Raw genomic sequence first — 15,971 nt, 5'->3', positions numbered from 1 at the left:
TGGGAGTGTTGTACGCTTACAAGTCAATTATTATGATTGATATTGTCCGTTGTGTCACAGGAGCTACAAAACCAACTGTCGAAACTTCAAGAGGAACTGGAAACAGAGAAATCTAAGTGAGTTGAGTTTGTCTTTAAGCCATTGTCTGTCACTTAACCCTTTGTCTTCCAAAGGAAGGATAAATTCACGTGAGAATATACGAACGCGCTAATGGAGAAAATGGTTGCGTCGATTTTTGTTGCCCAGAAGAAACATTTTGAAACGAAGGCCAGTTCTCGGCTCTATCCTAAATATCAAGTCAAACGACTCACCGCGTAGCGTTTCTATTAACCAATCTGAAATTGCATGCACGGGTAAACTAAATGTAGTAGATTTTAGTTTTAATTTTAAACTTTGTTGTATAATTTGTTGCAGGTCAAGTGATAGCGTGACTCAGATTGAGGAGGAACTGGCAAATGCCCGCCAAGGAGCAGAGAAATTGTCAATTGAAAACGAAAGTTTGAGCAAAAACTATGAAGCTCTGTTAAAGGCAAGGGTTTTTATTTGAACGTCGGTGCCGTAGTTGTCAATTCGGTCATCCGACGTAGCCCGCTGTAGCCCCCCTCCCCTCCCCCTAGCAATTCTAATCCACACAGTCTTGTCGCTCCATCCATAATCATCAGTTAAATTTTCTGTATTGTTTCCTTCTTTTTCTTACGTCGTATATATTAAATCGGCCAGTGGATCAGTCCCTTTTTCTTTTAGTTCATCTGATTACCAAAGCTATCCTTACTCCTTGATGTTGTGCTTGAGGCCCGCGATTCGCGATCGTATTAGGCGTTGTTAATGCTTTTAATATCTGAAATAGTTCATTGCGCCGATAAACCATGGAAATAAGTGAAGGAAAGGTTAGCACACGCGAGGGGACATGTCCTTGGCTCCTCGTTTCTGCCGTCCTTAAAATAATCGGTAATACTGCTTTTTGAGCAATATATCAAACACAAGGAAGAGAGCTTCATCCAATTTCCGAACACCGAGAATTGGTTTGAAAAAAAAAACGAGGCGCAGGCAAGTTGTTAAAAAAACAACAACAACTTCGAGGTGTTTGGAAATCGGACGAAGCATTCTTTCGAACGTTTGATATAGCTTCTCAAACCATTAATAATTCTTGGAGAAGTGAAAGTTCACCACATTTTATGAAAATTAACATCACGTTACTTCCTTAATTCTCGGTAGTGTTTTCCTTTGTTTTCTTTTCATGGACTATTAATGAATTTGAAAATTAAAAGGTGCTTTGATTGTATAATTTAAAGGTTGTGGAAAGAGAGCGAACCGACTCCAAAGCAGAACAGGAAAAGCTCAACACGCAAATCCAGGAATTTATCAAAGAAGTGGAGGTATACTCTGGTGGTCTTTGACCGCCCTAGCTGCAAACATAACGTCAATGTAAAGTAATCTCCTCCCAGTGGTCTCATCGTTGTGCCACGTAGCACAAAATAATGACACAAATGGTGAATCAGATAAGGAACTTCGCAGTGAAATGGAATAACTCTGCATTCTCATCGCCGCGAATTGCCATATTCCTCAGTCACGACTTGTTCCAGCCTAGCCTCGTAGCTAAGTCGGTAAAGCAACGGTTGATCTTATCCAGAGGTCGTGGGTTCGATTCCCGCCCAGGGCAAAGATGTTTTTTTGTGCCTCATTCTGTCTCCCATTTCCTTCCCAGGGCTAAAGATCAGATGGAAATCAATGTGTTCACCTCAGCACTTAAACTTTCACTGCAGGGTTAATTCGTTGATTCACCGTAACTTTTAGTGTGTCCACTTGAGAGTATTAAGAATTGCTATTTTTGAGGGCGGTTTTGGTAGAAATCTTTACTTGGGATGGATGGTGACAGGTGAGGATTCTGGAACATGAGTAAAATATTTACAAAGCATGTTACTGCTATCGAATGGGAAAAGAGGTGCTAGAATTTCAACGGGGGTGGGATTTATTAACGTCGAATTATAAGCCTCGTCTTATGCGGTTTTCTCTCTATCTTCCCCCCTCCCCAGATCCTGAAAACAGAGAGTGACAAGGACGGTCAGGAAATTGGTGCTCTTGAAAATGAACTTGCTGCAACAACAGAAGAGCTGGAACAAGTCAGTAAAGAGAATAATGAGGTTTGTACTGCTTTAAAAACTGTTGTAATCCATGTTGTTGTTTTCGTTTTTGTTGTTTAAATTTGTTTTTGGTGCCAGTTTACTTTTTGTGAAGTGAATGTGATGTATGTTTTCAGCCTGGTGAACAAATGATATTTTTGTATTTTTTCAGTGAGTTTCACAGGCATAGTCACTGAGCTACCCTGGAGCATGACTGTATTACTGTATGAAAAAATACATCTATCAAGTTAATTTTCATTCGCCTTGCAATAATTTTGAACAAAGGAAAATTAAAATCAATCTGGTTTCTCAAAATTTCAAACCAAAACAAAGTTTAGACCACGGCAATGTGAATGATAACGAGCAATTTTATCATTGTTACTAATTCATAATTTTGTTTCAAATGTTTTTTTCAGTTGTTAAGTAAACTGGAAAACAGCGAGGAAGATTTAACAGAAGAACGAAGGCGGCACGAGGAGACGAGAAACCAACTGGAGACTACAAAACGGCAACTAGAGGCTGCTGAAAAGGTATTCACAGAACAACGAGCTGATTTCCCCCCTGTCCATAGAGCTTATTCCAAAATGGCTACCATGACTTTCCTTCGTATTCAAATTAGCTCTCCTTACTTCGTTTTTAAGCTCAAAAATCAAAATAATATTTTATCTTGAACGTGGCAAGAAGGGCTAATTTGAATGCAAATAAAAAGTTAGCCATTTTGGCATGAGGGTTATTGATGTCAACTCCAAAAATTAACGACTCTCTTAGGTAAGTGTTTTGCGCTTTCTCGCCTTATCTCGTAAATCGTCTTCAGACACATCTACAAACCACAACAGATGAGGCGGACAATTCGCCGTTATCGAAATGGATGGACTGTCATAGAAAGAGACATTAGAGTGCTCACAACATTCTTGAAAACAGTAAAATATCGGTCCGTAATTATGGTGTTTTAGCCAGGCTCAGTACGGGTCACGGACAGATGGATAGAGGAGGGGTACTCGCGCGAATCCACGCTTCGCTCCTCGCGAGTTGGCGCTTTTACTGATTTGCGTCTCCCTTGGTGAATTTCAAGAGATAAAAAGACTGTATTGTAATCTAGTATGTTTTTTTTTTATGTTGTCAAGAATTGTTGTTTTGGGGCCGTGGTAAGTGTAAAAGAGAAGTGACCGACGGCGAACACATCTCTCTCTGTTGTTCAGTTGACGTTACGCGGAAACAAGATTGTTTCAACTTCAGTTGTGTAAGGCCGCGCTCTTTTGAAAAGGGCTGTACGACTTTTTATGGCTCTACTGGGATTAAATGCGTAGTGTTCTCGTAGTGTTTTGGGTGGAGTTGAAAAGTTATGCCTCTGACAAATTGTTCTTGTTGTTCATGAAATAAGGAAGCAAATCAGAGCAGTTTGATGAGCTTAGAAATGGAGGATTATCAGAAATCGTTGGAGGCGCTACAAACCAAACTTTCGGACAAAGAAAAGGCACTGCAAGACTCACAAGAGGAGGTGTCTAGGACAGAGAAGAGGGCAGAAGACTTCAAAGCACAGATAGGTAAGAAGAGAAATTGACTGACATCAGTAAATATATATACATGAAGAAAATAACATATGTGTACTATGACTGGAAGTATAGAACAAATTCGGACTTGAGAAGGATTTGAACCCATGTTGTTTGCGATACCAGTTGTAAACGCGTTGCCTTTATTGCTGACTTGTTAAGCCCGCTTAAGAGATCGATGGCTTAGTTTCATCGTGCGTTTCATCGCCCTGTGTTCATCCTTGAAACTGTGCGCAACACATGGTCACCTTATTTTTTGGCTTTAGTTGCGCCAAGACGTCCAAAAGTCACTTAGTTGATTCATTGAACTTGATCAGCCTTTCTGATACAGTAACATTCTTCAGTAAACCAGCCGTGCTACACCCGACCCCTCCCCCCCCCCCCCCAAAAAAAAGACGCTAAAATCCTTCCGATAATAACGAACGTGTGGCACTGAAAATAACCCCCTCAGTAAAAAGTACTTTGAACGAGTATAAGTTCAGAGCTTATACTAGAAATTTTACGGTATTTCTAAATTGTTGGTATCGGTCTTGATCCGCCACGTTGGGACTGAGAATTATTAGCTTCAGTTGCAGACCTTTTTCTAACAATTTAAGTTTGTCTTTGTTGTAGACATGGTGGACAGCCAGCGACAACAAGCCGAGGAAAGAGCGCTGAAAATGAAATCTGTGCTGGTAAAAACGAAGAAAGAACTCGCGGAAGCCAAGAAGCAGGTGTGATATTTTCCCGACCCTTTCATTTTTGCTCTCTTATCTGAGAAGCAAAGCTGGAACGATGCATTCCGCAATTTCATCGGGATGAAATTCAGCGGTACGACCTGTTGCGTGAACACGGGTTAAATAAGACGGGAATTGCGTTAAATAGTTGGAGCTAACCTTCCAAAATCGAATTACGAGGAAAACAGTAAGGATTTCTTGATTTTGTCTTTGCAGTTAATGGAACAAGAGGTGACTGGGTCTCAGTTGAAAGGACAGCTGGAATCCGCCACTCAGCAGGCTGAGGAATATAAGGTTATTTTATTTGCCCTTTATTTTCTTAGTCTTGTTTGTTGAATGAAAAGAAAAAGGATCATTGGCGAAACAGCAGCAGTTAAGGTCATCAATTGTTAAACAAAATGAACGTTTAAACTATAAAAACCAAGCTTTTTACTTTTTCCCTCTTATTTTTTTGTAGACTGTCCAATTTTACGTAGCCATCTCACATTACAATTTTTAGAATCTGTTTGAGACTCCCGCTCCTCGCGAGAGAGCTCCTCTGAACTTAGCTTGTTTCTTTTTTCTTAGTTTTAATTTTCAGTCGTAGCTTTTGTGCTTCAGTAAAGTTTCTATTGTATTGTGTGTACTAAATCTTTTATTGAAGTATAGGTTATGGTGGTCGACGCGCGTGGGATGTTTTGCCTTACCATGTTTTCTTCCCTTCTCTTTCTTCAGGTGGAGATCTCTTCCTTGACCGCTGAAAGCCAAAGCTACCAACAGCAAGTAAGTGAAGCGCTGCATACATCCCGTTGCTTGTTTCCATATCCCACACAATGTTTTACACAATTCGAATATTTCTTTTTTGAAGAGTTAAGTTTTCGATCAGCACTTCTACCGGGACGTTCTCAGGTCCTTTAAGGTGATGTTGCATTCGATTCGTTCAACGTTTCGTGGCTTTGGAAATGGGAAAACGTTTAATGACGAAAGGGGCAAAATGTTTCTGACAAGAATCAGGAACACTGTTCCTTTGTCGAAAGCAAAGAATGTTTCCGCACCAAATCTTTCGTGTGCGCGCAAACATGGAGAAGCACTTGGAAAATATTGTTTCCGAATAATGTTTCTGAAACAATGCAGAAGGTTTGCAGAACCACACAAACGTTTGCAGGGGCCTTAATGACAGCCGTAGAAATCGAGTGCTGGTGATACAAGAACTGTAGTGGAACAGAAGTATCAGTTTTGGTAAAGGTGAGGGGTGTAAGGGGGCGGAGGGGAGAGAAAAGTGGGCAACGAAAAACTTGTAATATTCTCAGACGTGCTTCCTGTTTTTCCCTTAGCTTCGTTCCTCCACGGAAAGCAACAGGCGTAGTGTCGAGGGCCTGGAAACTAAACTTGCCAAAGTGAAAGCAGAGTGGGAAAGTTCTAAACTGGCCCATGAAGCAACGCGGGCTGAGTTCGAAAGCTACAAGGTAGGTCACTACGTTATGTGCGCGGCTTTTTTTAAAAGTCTGCGATGAAACTGTTTGCTTATGGATTGAATAGGTGTTTGAGCAGTGTGAGGCCTGTCTCATTATCAATCTTTCACCGCAAATGAATCAACCAATCAATCAATTTCTGGAATGCTTTTCCTCTAGAACTGCGCAACTCAATTTCTGTTGACAATTTTAAAATCGAAACTGAAAACGTTGTTATATAGAAATTAGTCTTAGTTTGCATTCGAATAGTTATGTAGAGAATGCGCTCTACAAATACTGTTGTTATTATTAAATATGAATAAATGAATGAATTAATAAATAAATAAATAAACAAACAAACAAATCGATAAATTAAAAGATTGCGGTCAGTTTTGCTTAAGGCAGAGCTGAATAAAACACTACGTATTTTGGCTGGATTCCTTGTCTTTGGATGTGTTTATTACTATCACCGTTTCTTTTTCTTAGACTCGTGTTCACAGTGTTCTCAAACAACAGAAATCCAAACCTTCTCCGCAGCCGGTAGAACTGGAAAACTCGGAAAGGTTTGTATGCTCTTCAGTGTTGTCTTTAGGAAGCTCGTCGCAACGTTTGAATGATTTTTTCTCATGTAATTTTCAGAACGCGGTTTGAGCAAGCCATTGAACAACTGAAGATCAAACTACAGGAAGCAAAGTAAGATAGTATATTGATTAATTCCTTGGTTCTTTTGCCTTTTTTCATGATAAATCAAAGAAAACAGGTTGTGATTAACTGAACAAAGGAAACGTTTTAAAAATATATGTTCGCCCCTTTGTTGAGAAATAAATAGCCCTTTTAGGGGATCGCAGGTTGTCAGCGCACGACAAGAGCTACACTACCCGTAGGAAATGCCGAAAAATATACTTTATTCGTCTGTGCGACCCAAGCGATCCCTTTCTTCCTTACTTGTACCAGTTTTCTTACAGTTTCTGTAGTGGGAAATTAAACTACGCGGACCGCGTGGAGAACATTGAACATTTCAACATTAAATTTGTGGATCAAGAAGTGTTTCGATCACTGTTCATTAAGAGCAATTGGGACACTTGTGTAGTCATTGAACAGGCGAAATATCTCATCGTTGACTGCGACTGATAACATTACTACAAAATTAGAGTTCCCAAACAGTGTTGCACCATGCACATTCACCTAATGTACGCTTTCTGCTTTCCTTCACAAGTGACAAATGCGTCTTGCTGCAAAGCGATTATGATGAGTTGGAGAGTGAGCACGAGAGACTGACGTCTCGGCACAGCAAAATGATCCAAGACGTGGATAATAAAGAAGCTCACTGGAAAGACAGGTTAGTTTGTAAGATAAAAATATTGAAAACAGCACCACTGGAAAGTACTGCTCAGTAGCTTTCATTTGAATGGTCACACTTTAGGATTTGATCCACAGACTCAAAAGTTAGAACCACCTTGTACAGCAAATTAACAGCACCACTGGAAAGTACTGCTCAGTAGCTTTCATTTGAATGGTCACACTTTAAGTTTTCATCCACTGACTCAAAAGTTAGAACCTCCTTGGACAGCAAATAAACAGGACCACAGGAAAGTACTGTTCAGTAGCTTTCATTGGAGGATTTGACTTTAGGATTTCATCCACAGGCCCAAAATTTAAAACCACCTCTCGAGCAAAATACTTTTTTAAGAAACCGTTTTTAACAATAACATCGTTGTACAACACATCCAACATCTTTGGGATAACATTGTTGAATCAACCAACACGTACAGAAATGTTAGAACGTTTAGCCAGGCTTAAGGCCTTTTAAAACATGAATGCCTTGACTAGTTTAAATTGTGACAGTAAATCTCTAGCTTCACGACAACCCACAATGTTGTCCAACCGTTCTTTGAAGTTTTTCAAGTTTTTCCATATTGTTATCAATATTCTCCCCCAACCTCCACCCCCACCCCCACCCCCACATCACCCTTTGTAAGTCTTCTGAGTTGGAACGACGTCGGTAACTATTTCTTTTACCAGGTTTGAGCGTCTGAGGTCAGAAAGAACCACGTCAAACGAGGAGCACCTGGAGGCGATTAGACACATGACTCTACAGAACGAGTCCGTGGCTGCCACATTTAAGGTATGAAGGGTGGGGTGGGTGAAACAAATTTCTGTTCTAACAAGTTTAACTCTAAAATCGACCGTGAGCGATTGGACACATAACTCTCTAGAATGAATCTTATGCTGTCACATTTAAGGTAGGAAGGTTTTTGAAAAGTATTCGAATAACGCTACGATTAGTAGGCGTGGTCTACCCCTCAGAGTTTGGTAAAGGACAAATTTGACAATTGATCTAAATTTTTGCTTGACATAACTGGAAAAGGCGCTGCATTACGAGGAAAGGTTCAAAATTGACACGGTGGATCTTCATGAAATGCAAAGCAATCGGTCCGTGTTTTCACGGGCTCAATATGTAATGCAAGAAAGGGAAGCGAGGTCAGAATAACAAAACCTTCATCGTAGTTAACATTATTTCGGACGTTTTCATAACGGTGTGAGCATTGACCCTTCATCAGGAAATATCTTAGGTTTGGTTGGAAATGATTCAACATTGAGCTTGACTACTTATCATGTCAAGTTTAGTGCGACTCGCCCCGAAAGTCTCCTGGCCTAAGAGTTCACCAGTTGTTGCTTTTCTCCTATGTGAATGACCCCGTTACACCGTTCGCCGCATTTGATGCTTCTATCTGGTTTGTTTTCTGATGTACTCTTGGACTCACTGTCATTTTGCCATTTCCCTGCAGGAAAAACTTGAGGTGGTTAAAGAGGAACATCGGGCTCAGTTGGAACGAGTACAGCAGAAACTGACTGAAGCTGAAAACAAGTTAAGCCGGTTACAACAGGAAAAGCCACAGCAGTCCCAACAGGCCATAGTCAGGTCCCGCTCGCCACCAGATCTCGCGCTACCAAGAAGAACCGAGGAAAGGAGGCCTGGGGAGGTGGGTATTGGTATTTAGGTTGTTTATGTATGAAAATAAGGACTTTTTTTAGGTTAATTGTTCCAAAATAAAAACAGTTGCAAAGTTGAGTGATTTCTTTACATTCATAAGACACCAATATGCGAGGAAGAATTCATAATATGACCAGCTCTCAGTTGGCTTGATAGCTCAGCTGCTAGAGCACTGCACCGGCATCGCAGAGGTCATGGGTTCGAATCCCGTTCAAGCCTGAATTTCTTTTCAGGCTTTCTTCTCGCAACTGCTTAAGTTGCTTAGGATGCTTAGGTTGCTTCTATTCGAAGAATTGGATATAACGCATTCTGTAAACGACCATATTACTTTGTTTTCGTTACACGTTCGAACTACAATTGAGCCTTTATATATTTTTCTCTGGTTTTCAGGGCATGGATCAGAGCGAGCTAGCACAAACGGATTCTGCAGCAACTGTAAGTATGTTTGCCCCCCACCCCCTCCCCCTGATAACAAGACTATGTGGTCTTGTTCTAACACTGATGAAATCAATGAGCATCACTTTCTGTGGTCTACATTTGTTACAATAAGAAACTTGGGGTAACCAAGCATATTTGAGAGAAAGGAAAGCAGCATTAACTCTAAAAGGCTTTAAGATACATATCAATGTCAATGTATGCCATTTTTGCTCTATTATCTTTGAAAAATGTGCGGTTACCTCTAGTTTTCTTTTTGTATTCCCATAGCCCTTGCTAAGATTTGTTTTCCCGCATAGTCATAAACCGTCCTTAAACAAGCTGTTTTCGTTTCAGGTTGGTTCTGCTCCTAGCACACCTGTAACACCTTCTATCGCTACCACTCTCGAGAAAATTCTTTCCCCGACAAGTCCGAAAAGTCCAATGACTCCAGGAAGTGACGACGGTAAGTATAGCAACGAAAGCTCTGGCCATGAAGTGGAGAGAGCGCACCTGTATGGGGTACTGCCCCACCAGGTTTTGTTTAGAAAAGCAATTCATAACCTCAAAAAAGCGGAGTTAAAGTACACGATAAGCGGTCTTTTTATAGGCTTTTTAGTTGATTTGCTCTTCTGTCTTACAGAGGTAGAAACTGATGGTGAAGCCACAGGCCCACACGGCCAGTGCTTAATCTGCTTTATTTAGCATGGAGCAACTTGGAGTAGTTCTACCCTTCCCTGTAGGGGACACTAATCTATCACAGGACACCCAGCGTGAAGTGACTAGGAGTAATACCCCCCCCCCCCCTCCCCGATGGGATGTTTGTCAATCATGGCGTCCTGAGCATTTTTCACTATTTTCTGTAATGGTTTGCTGGTACGGTGGGTTTGTGATATATGAGTTGATAATCATTCAAGAACCTTGGGGCAAAAATATGTGTTTGTTTGCTTGTTTGTAGCTTTGCGAGGTCCTCCGCTGGACGAAAACCTCCTGCTCTCAAACATTGCCACAGCAAACAAGAAAGTCGAACATCTGACAGAGGTAGGGCATAATTTACCACGCGGAGAAATGTTTGAATGGAGCTGTTTATTAACACCAGACTTGTATTCTTTCTCTTCTGATCGGGGTACTGTAAGTGGTGCAGTGTTAGGAATTGGGCTTTCAGTCGCTAATCTCTTCATCTGTTGCATCCTTCAGAAAAAAAAACTAAAACTATCCACTATCACTATGTATTTTTTCAGTCAGTGACACAGGCATACTCGGAAAAAGAATCCGAAAAAAATCCGAGTGCTCCTATTAATCGGGAGTTGAACCTAAGACCTTCCGATGACTAGTTGGGATATTCTGCCACTGAGCTACAGGAGACTCGTGGGAGCTAAGGGACAAACATCCTGCATACTGCTACTCATCGACGTTTAAATCCTAGCAGTATGCAGGATGTTTGTCACATGAACCTGGTTTAATGGCCTTAGCTCCCACGAGTCTCCTGTAGCTCAGTGGTAGAGCATCCAAACTAGTAATCGGAAGGTCTTAGGTTCAACTCCTGTTTGAAGAACTCAGATTTTCTTTTCCCTGACTGGGCTGTGACACTGACTGAAACATTCCGTTCTATCAAGTGTTGATATTATTTCTTTGTTTTCAGTTGCTGCGTGAGAGTGAAGCGAATTCCATGAGGCTAACGGAACAGGCCAAAGTTCTCAAGGACGAGATTCGAAGGTGCGTAACTACAGCCAGATACGTGGATGCTACTTTCTCTGTGCTTATAGGTGTAAATCACAGGGTTCGTAATGAGTCTGGAAGTCTTAAAAATCTGCACTTGTTTTTGAAACCTGGAAAAATATGGAAAATAAAGATAAAGTCTTTAAAATTTGGGAAAAAAAGCCTGACTTTTGTCCCAAGACTGCAGCACGTGCAAAATTGCTCTGTGCAATCTTTCTCAGCTAGTCGAATTTCATCTAAAATTGTTTCTGTTCTAGGAGAATGATTTTACTGATAACCTTGAGAAAGTGAAGGTAATGGTTGAGAAAAAGTCTTGAATTTTACATTTTTAAAATGTGTACGAACCCTGAAATCAGTGTTGAATCTGTAATCTGTGTACTAAGGGAAACCTTAACGGCATCAAAGTGTTGGCTTTATTTTGTTTTATACCGCTCATTCAAATGAAAGCTGTCAAGAAGAACTTTTATTAAATCTCTCAGTTAGTACGTGCGATCTGATTGGCCAATTTCGTGGGCCGTATTTCACTGTACGGCCCGCTAAATTTGAAATGTGTTCCTTTCCCGCGCGCCCGATTAACCTCAGAGATATAATAACCATCTCACTAACCTCGTTTTCTCGGTCCGTTCTGTAAGTTACGGATCCTCGATTTTTCAACGGGAAAACACTCGGTCCGTAACTTACAGTACGGACTTCGAACTCGGTTAGTAAGAGGTATTTATTTTCTACCATTTGTTGTTCAACTTCATCCAAGTTGGAATTCTTTAAACTTTGCTAAATCTACCGTTGGGTCACTACCAAAAAAAAAAAATACCGTTCATTTCTCAAAGGCTCGAAAGAAATCAAGAACGAGAGAAGGAATCCGCAAACCTCGAATACCTAAAGAACGTCATATTACAGTTCCTGAAGTGTCGCCCCGGCGAACGAGAACAGCTAGTACCAGTCCTCAGTACCATGTTGAAGCTTAGTCAGGACGAGAAGGACTTGGTGATACAACAAGCTCGAGGTGGGTTTGAATGCGAATAGTCAACAGCAAGTCATTTATTATGGAAGTAAATTGCCATAGCCTTCCTCTTTCAAGCAGCAAATCGAATGAAATGGGCTTACTATGGGCTTACTGCGTTCAAATGCCAGCACTCGAATCTCTCGACGATGGATAAATTACATTGTTAACTCTGTTGATAAAACCAAACATTCGTTTCCACTTGCCACTGACGCACCACCACAGTTTCTTTAGAAACTAACGCCCTTATGTATTGCCTGTGCTGTCTGGATTCCGATTTGTTTTTCAAAGGTACTTGAATAAAGCTGTCAACTGAAAGACTACCGTTTGTCTTTCAGGAGCTGCAAATGAAGAAAATGAAGAGGGAGCCGGGTGGAGTAGTTATGTTTATCGATGGACATCATTCACCTGAAAATAAAACAACGTGATTGCTCTAGACAGGAGCAAACAACCATGCAAGGAAAACACGATTGTAACCAGTATGCTACTGTTCTCAAATTTGGGGCTTCGGTTATGAAAACACACGGAGCCGGTTTTTTTTTTTGGGGGGGGGGGGGGGGAAGGGGGTACGTTTGAGGGGCAGTGGTTAAGTGTTAAGTTCTGAAGGAGAGTTCTAGAGATATTTTGTTTTACAGTGGAATACGACTAATTATCCCATGGCATGGAGCCAATCAGAAGGGTGGAAAACTGTTGGGTGTTCGGCGATGTCCTGCGTGTTCCACGCAAGGGCATATTACACGTGAGGCAACCATGCTGTATTTTCGTGTACCATTAATATATCAGGAGAATATTTCTCTGTACACAGTTGTCGGAAAAATCATCTCGAAGAATAAATAACTAGTGAATAACGAATTTGAATTTTAGGTATCACGTGGCATCGTTATAACTGCATCGGTGAATTTAATTTAATTTAATTTAATTTAATTACATAAATCACACATGCATTTGAGTAGAATCAAATACAAACATCAAATTTTGTACGTGTATTTATGCGTAGAATTGAATTTCATCCCATAGCGTATGCTTTTGACAACGGTTTGATGGTTGTCGTTTCTTGGGCGGCGACATCAAAGGTTTTGCAGGCATAAATCTTCGTTTTTTTATCTCGTCCACACGAAAATAACTAATAGCCTCTTTTAAAAACCAGTCTAGTCTACAATTAAATAAATTATTTAAAATAAGAAGATGCTATGATAAAAGAATACAATTTTAGTTTTAATTACAGATGGCGTGCCCCATGTCAATAATAAATGGCTTTTTGTGCCAATTAGTAAAATTGGAAATTTTTTAGGCAACGCCCACTCTGTTAAGGTTGGCTTTGACTAGCGACAAAGCACAAATATCGCCAATCAAATGATTCTTCTGGCCTTATGCTTATATCACTGATGCTGTTACCTGACATAAGCGCGATATAGGCAGAATATCTTCGTTTACCCTGGCTACGTTTCCTGCCTAAACATAGGCGCGACTACTGAATACTTTTAGTTTTCATGCTCCTCTATGCCTGTGATCAATGTCGTACACCTTTGTCAAGTGAGAAGATGGCTTCCTGTTTTTTGTCGCTAGTGAAAACCAACTTTGAGCTATTTATTGTGAAAATGGAATGTAAGTTTAGTTTGCTAAATAAAGTCTTTCATAAATGGACTGCGTTCTTCGTTTTCCAACCTTATCATAGCATTGTTAGAAGGGAAATAACAGGTGTAGTGAATGTTCCAGTTTTGGTGTCAGGAAAGGTGAAAGAAAAAACCAAATAAACACTGAGAGAGTGGGTGAAGGGGATGTTAAAACATATAGGAAAGCAGAGGCGCATGACAATCAGACACATTTATATTTCTTAATGAAAGAAATAACCCAAATGTTATGGGCCCTATTTCACTGCACGGCCCGCTAAATTTCGCTGACCGTTTCCCTTGACGTCAACTTGTTTCCTTTCCCGCGCGCCCGATTGACCTCAAAGATATAATAAATATCTTACTAACCTCGTTTTCTCGGTCCGTACTCTAAGTTACGGATCTTCATTTTTTTCCCATTTATTTATGGCGCAAGCGCTTACAGTACGGACCTCAAACTCGGTTAGTAAGAAATACTTACGAAAGGGCGTGAAATCAATGCATAACGAGACATAACGAGAAAGTGTTTGCTATCATTTCTTGCAGAACCCCCTCTTGGCCTCCTCCCCATGGTATTACGACTGCTGCTAGACAATCCTCAATCAGACCTCCCTTCCCTTTCGCCATGCCTTGGTGAGCCACCAACGCCACCCAACAATTCTACGTGAATTATTAAAGGAACTGCTTGACAAAATGGCGTGACTCTGGGCCACAATCATTACTCGAATTGATAACTTCTAGCCTCAGGGGTACGAATTGCACAATATTCTTGTATCACTCAATGTGAGTAGATGAAGCTGGGGTTGAGAGGCGGGGGGGGGGGGGGGGGGATTGTTCGCATAAAAAATCGTAGGCACGCAAAACGTGTTTGACCTGTGTTGAAGTGTTTGAGGTTACAGGGTTTGTTTTTTAAAGCACAATTTTTATCCTAGGTCGGTTATGAGCAATCACAGTGAAAACACTTAAACTTGCTCACAAGTCAGGGAAAGAGGAAACAAAAGACTTTTAGAAAGTCTAGCAAACAGGCAGCTGGTGTTTACACTACTTTGTTCCGTCAAAAAGGCTTGCTTGTCTTTCATTACAAGAATGCTCTAAATCGAAACCTTTTTATGTGAAGGGTAATTTGCTGTCACCAATGGTGGTGAAAATAGTGAAATAAGATAGGTGCTACGTCAATTGCAGGTGGCCATGGAAGTTTAGGTTTTTTTGCATTATATCGCTAAGAATTACTCTTTTGACGATATGAAGAGAGCGATCGTCACAGATTAAATGGGGAACAGACGACAGAAGTGTGTGCTTTAGGCTGATTTAGCAAGAGAACGGGAACGTCAGTTAACAACGGCGCACGCATCAAGAATGCCCATATATAGTCGAAATAGACTCGCGTCCAGACTTTTGCCGCGCGCTCTCGCGTCCCCCGTTCCGTTGCTAACCCTCTGATTAATTTTGGAAACGTGTGTGCTTTAATCTAGAAAAGGCAAAACAGCCAGTGATGGACACGACTTGATTTCAGCCATTTTAAGCTGACTAGTTTACTACATTTTATTAAACTGTGATTACATTGCAACAATTTCGACCTAAAACTGTGACGTTCTTTCTTTGTTTGTCTCTTCGAGAATTATCAGACGACGACGCATAGCTATAACAATAGCACTAGAATTTACGTTGACTCTTTATGCAACACTAAACAAAAAGGTTTTTTAAAAATATTCCCTTGGAAGAAAAATGTCGCATTGAGAAAACATCGAAGGAGGCATTTTTGCAGCAAAAGTTCCGTCGTTTGACGATCTTTAAATCATATCAAATCTTTACAGCAAAAAGTAGGCTTGTTGGGACAATTAACAACACAAATACAAATCAAATAGTTGGAAATGAAAATCTTCAAATGAAATGAATGAAATCTACAAATGAGACAAATGAAAATCTACTGCTATTTCTCGTTAGTTAATTTCATTGCCGTTTTAGTTGTAACCAAGGTGCGAGCTCGTAAAGAGAAAGAATAGCGAGACAGTCGTTATATAATTTTTTACACGTAAATCATCCGTTTGATTATCTAAGCCAAAAGTCAAAATAGTTTCTCACCTTGAAAGGAGTAAGATGAAAGTTACTGAGAGCAACAAAGCGGAAGGTCTTCATTCCAAAGCCATCGTAAACAAAGAATATTATTCTAGCAACGGCATCAAACACAGACCCGCCAATAAACATTTCGTATCGCGGAAACGACAAGTATTTGTTTACGACATTAATTTATTTGTGACGTTGCGCGCGTGAAGTTTTAAAATTTGCGCGCGCTATTCTATCGTTCCCAGGATCTCGCAGAACTCATCTCACTCATGTATCCGCTCCGCTTTTGTGGAGCTTGGGTGTATAAAAACCTTAGCTGTCTCGGAAAGGAACGGGTGTTTTCAATTTGCGCG

General features: G+C 40.6%; 1 protein-coding gene across 5 annotated transcripts in view; it reads left to right on the top strand.

Annotated features, from left to right (window-relative positions):
- The window catches only part of LOC146469335 (uncharacterized), a 59,990-nt gene extending 46,402 nt beyond the window's left edge, over positions 1–13,588 (top strand). For all 5 annotated transcript variants that reach the window (XM_085123381.1, XM_085123380.1, XM_085123379.1 and 2 more), the window contains 21 exons: positions 61–116; positions 415–529; positions 1,293–1,376; positions 2,034–2,141; positions 2,537–2,650; positions 3,502–3,664; positions 4,283–4,383; positions 4,603–4,680; positions 5,101–5,148; positions 5,700–5,831; positions 6,303–6,379; positions 6,456–6,509; positions 7,033–7,155; positions 7,839–7,941; positions 8,606–8,800; positions 9,202–9,246; positions 9,583–9,691; positions 10,184–10,266; positions 10,868–10,941; positions 11,772–11,947; positions 12,283–13,588. In XM_085123381.1, the coding sequence (XP_084979507.1) occupies positions 61–116; positions 415–529; positions 1,293–1,376; positions 2,034–2,141; positions 2,537–2,650; positions 3,502–3,664; positions 4,283–4,383; positions 4,603–4,680; positions 5,101–5,148; positions 5,700–5,831; positions 6,303–6,379; positions 6,456–6,509; positions 7,033–7,155; positions 7,839–7,941; positions 8,606–8,800; positions 9,202–9,246; positions 9,583–9,691; positions 10,184–10,266; positions 10,868–10,941; positions 11,772–11,947; positions 12,283–12,356 (2,112 nt within the window). In that variant the 3' untranslated portion in view covers positions 12,357–13,588. The remainder of the gene's footprint in view (positions 1–60; positions 117–414; positions 530–1,292; positions 1,377–2,033; positions 2,142–2,536; positions 2,651–3,501; positions 3,665–4,282; positions 4,384–4,602; positions 4,681–5,100; positions 5,149–5,699; positions 5,832–6,302; positions 6,380–6,455; positions 6,510–7,032; positions 7,156–7,838; positions 7,942–8,605; positions 8,801–9,201; positions 9,247–9,582; positions 9,692–10,183; positions 10,267–10,867; positions 10,942–11,771; positions 11,948–12,282) is intronic.
- The last annotated feature ends 2,383 nt before the right edge of the window (positions 13,589–15,971 follow it).

Source organism: Pavona decussata, unplaced genomic scaffold, assembly GCF_977016875.1.
Source record: "Pavona decussata unplaced genomic scaffold, jaPavDecu1.1 SCAFFOLD_124, whole genome shotgun sequence".
NCBI classification, from domain to species: domain Eukaryota; kingdom Metazoa; phylum Cnidaria; class Anthozoa; order Scleractinia; family Agariciidae; genus Pavona; species Pavona decussata.
The sequence above is the reverse complement of the archived record's forward strand: the minus strand, read 5'-3'. Positions and strand labels throughout refer to the sequence as shown.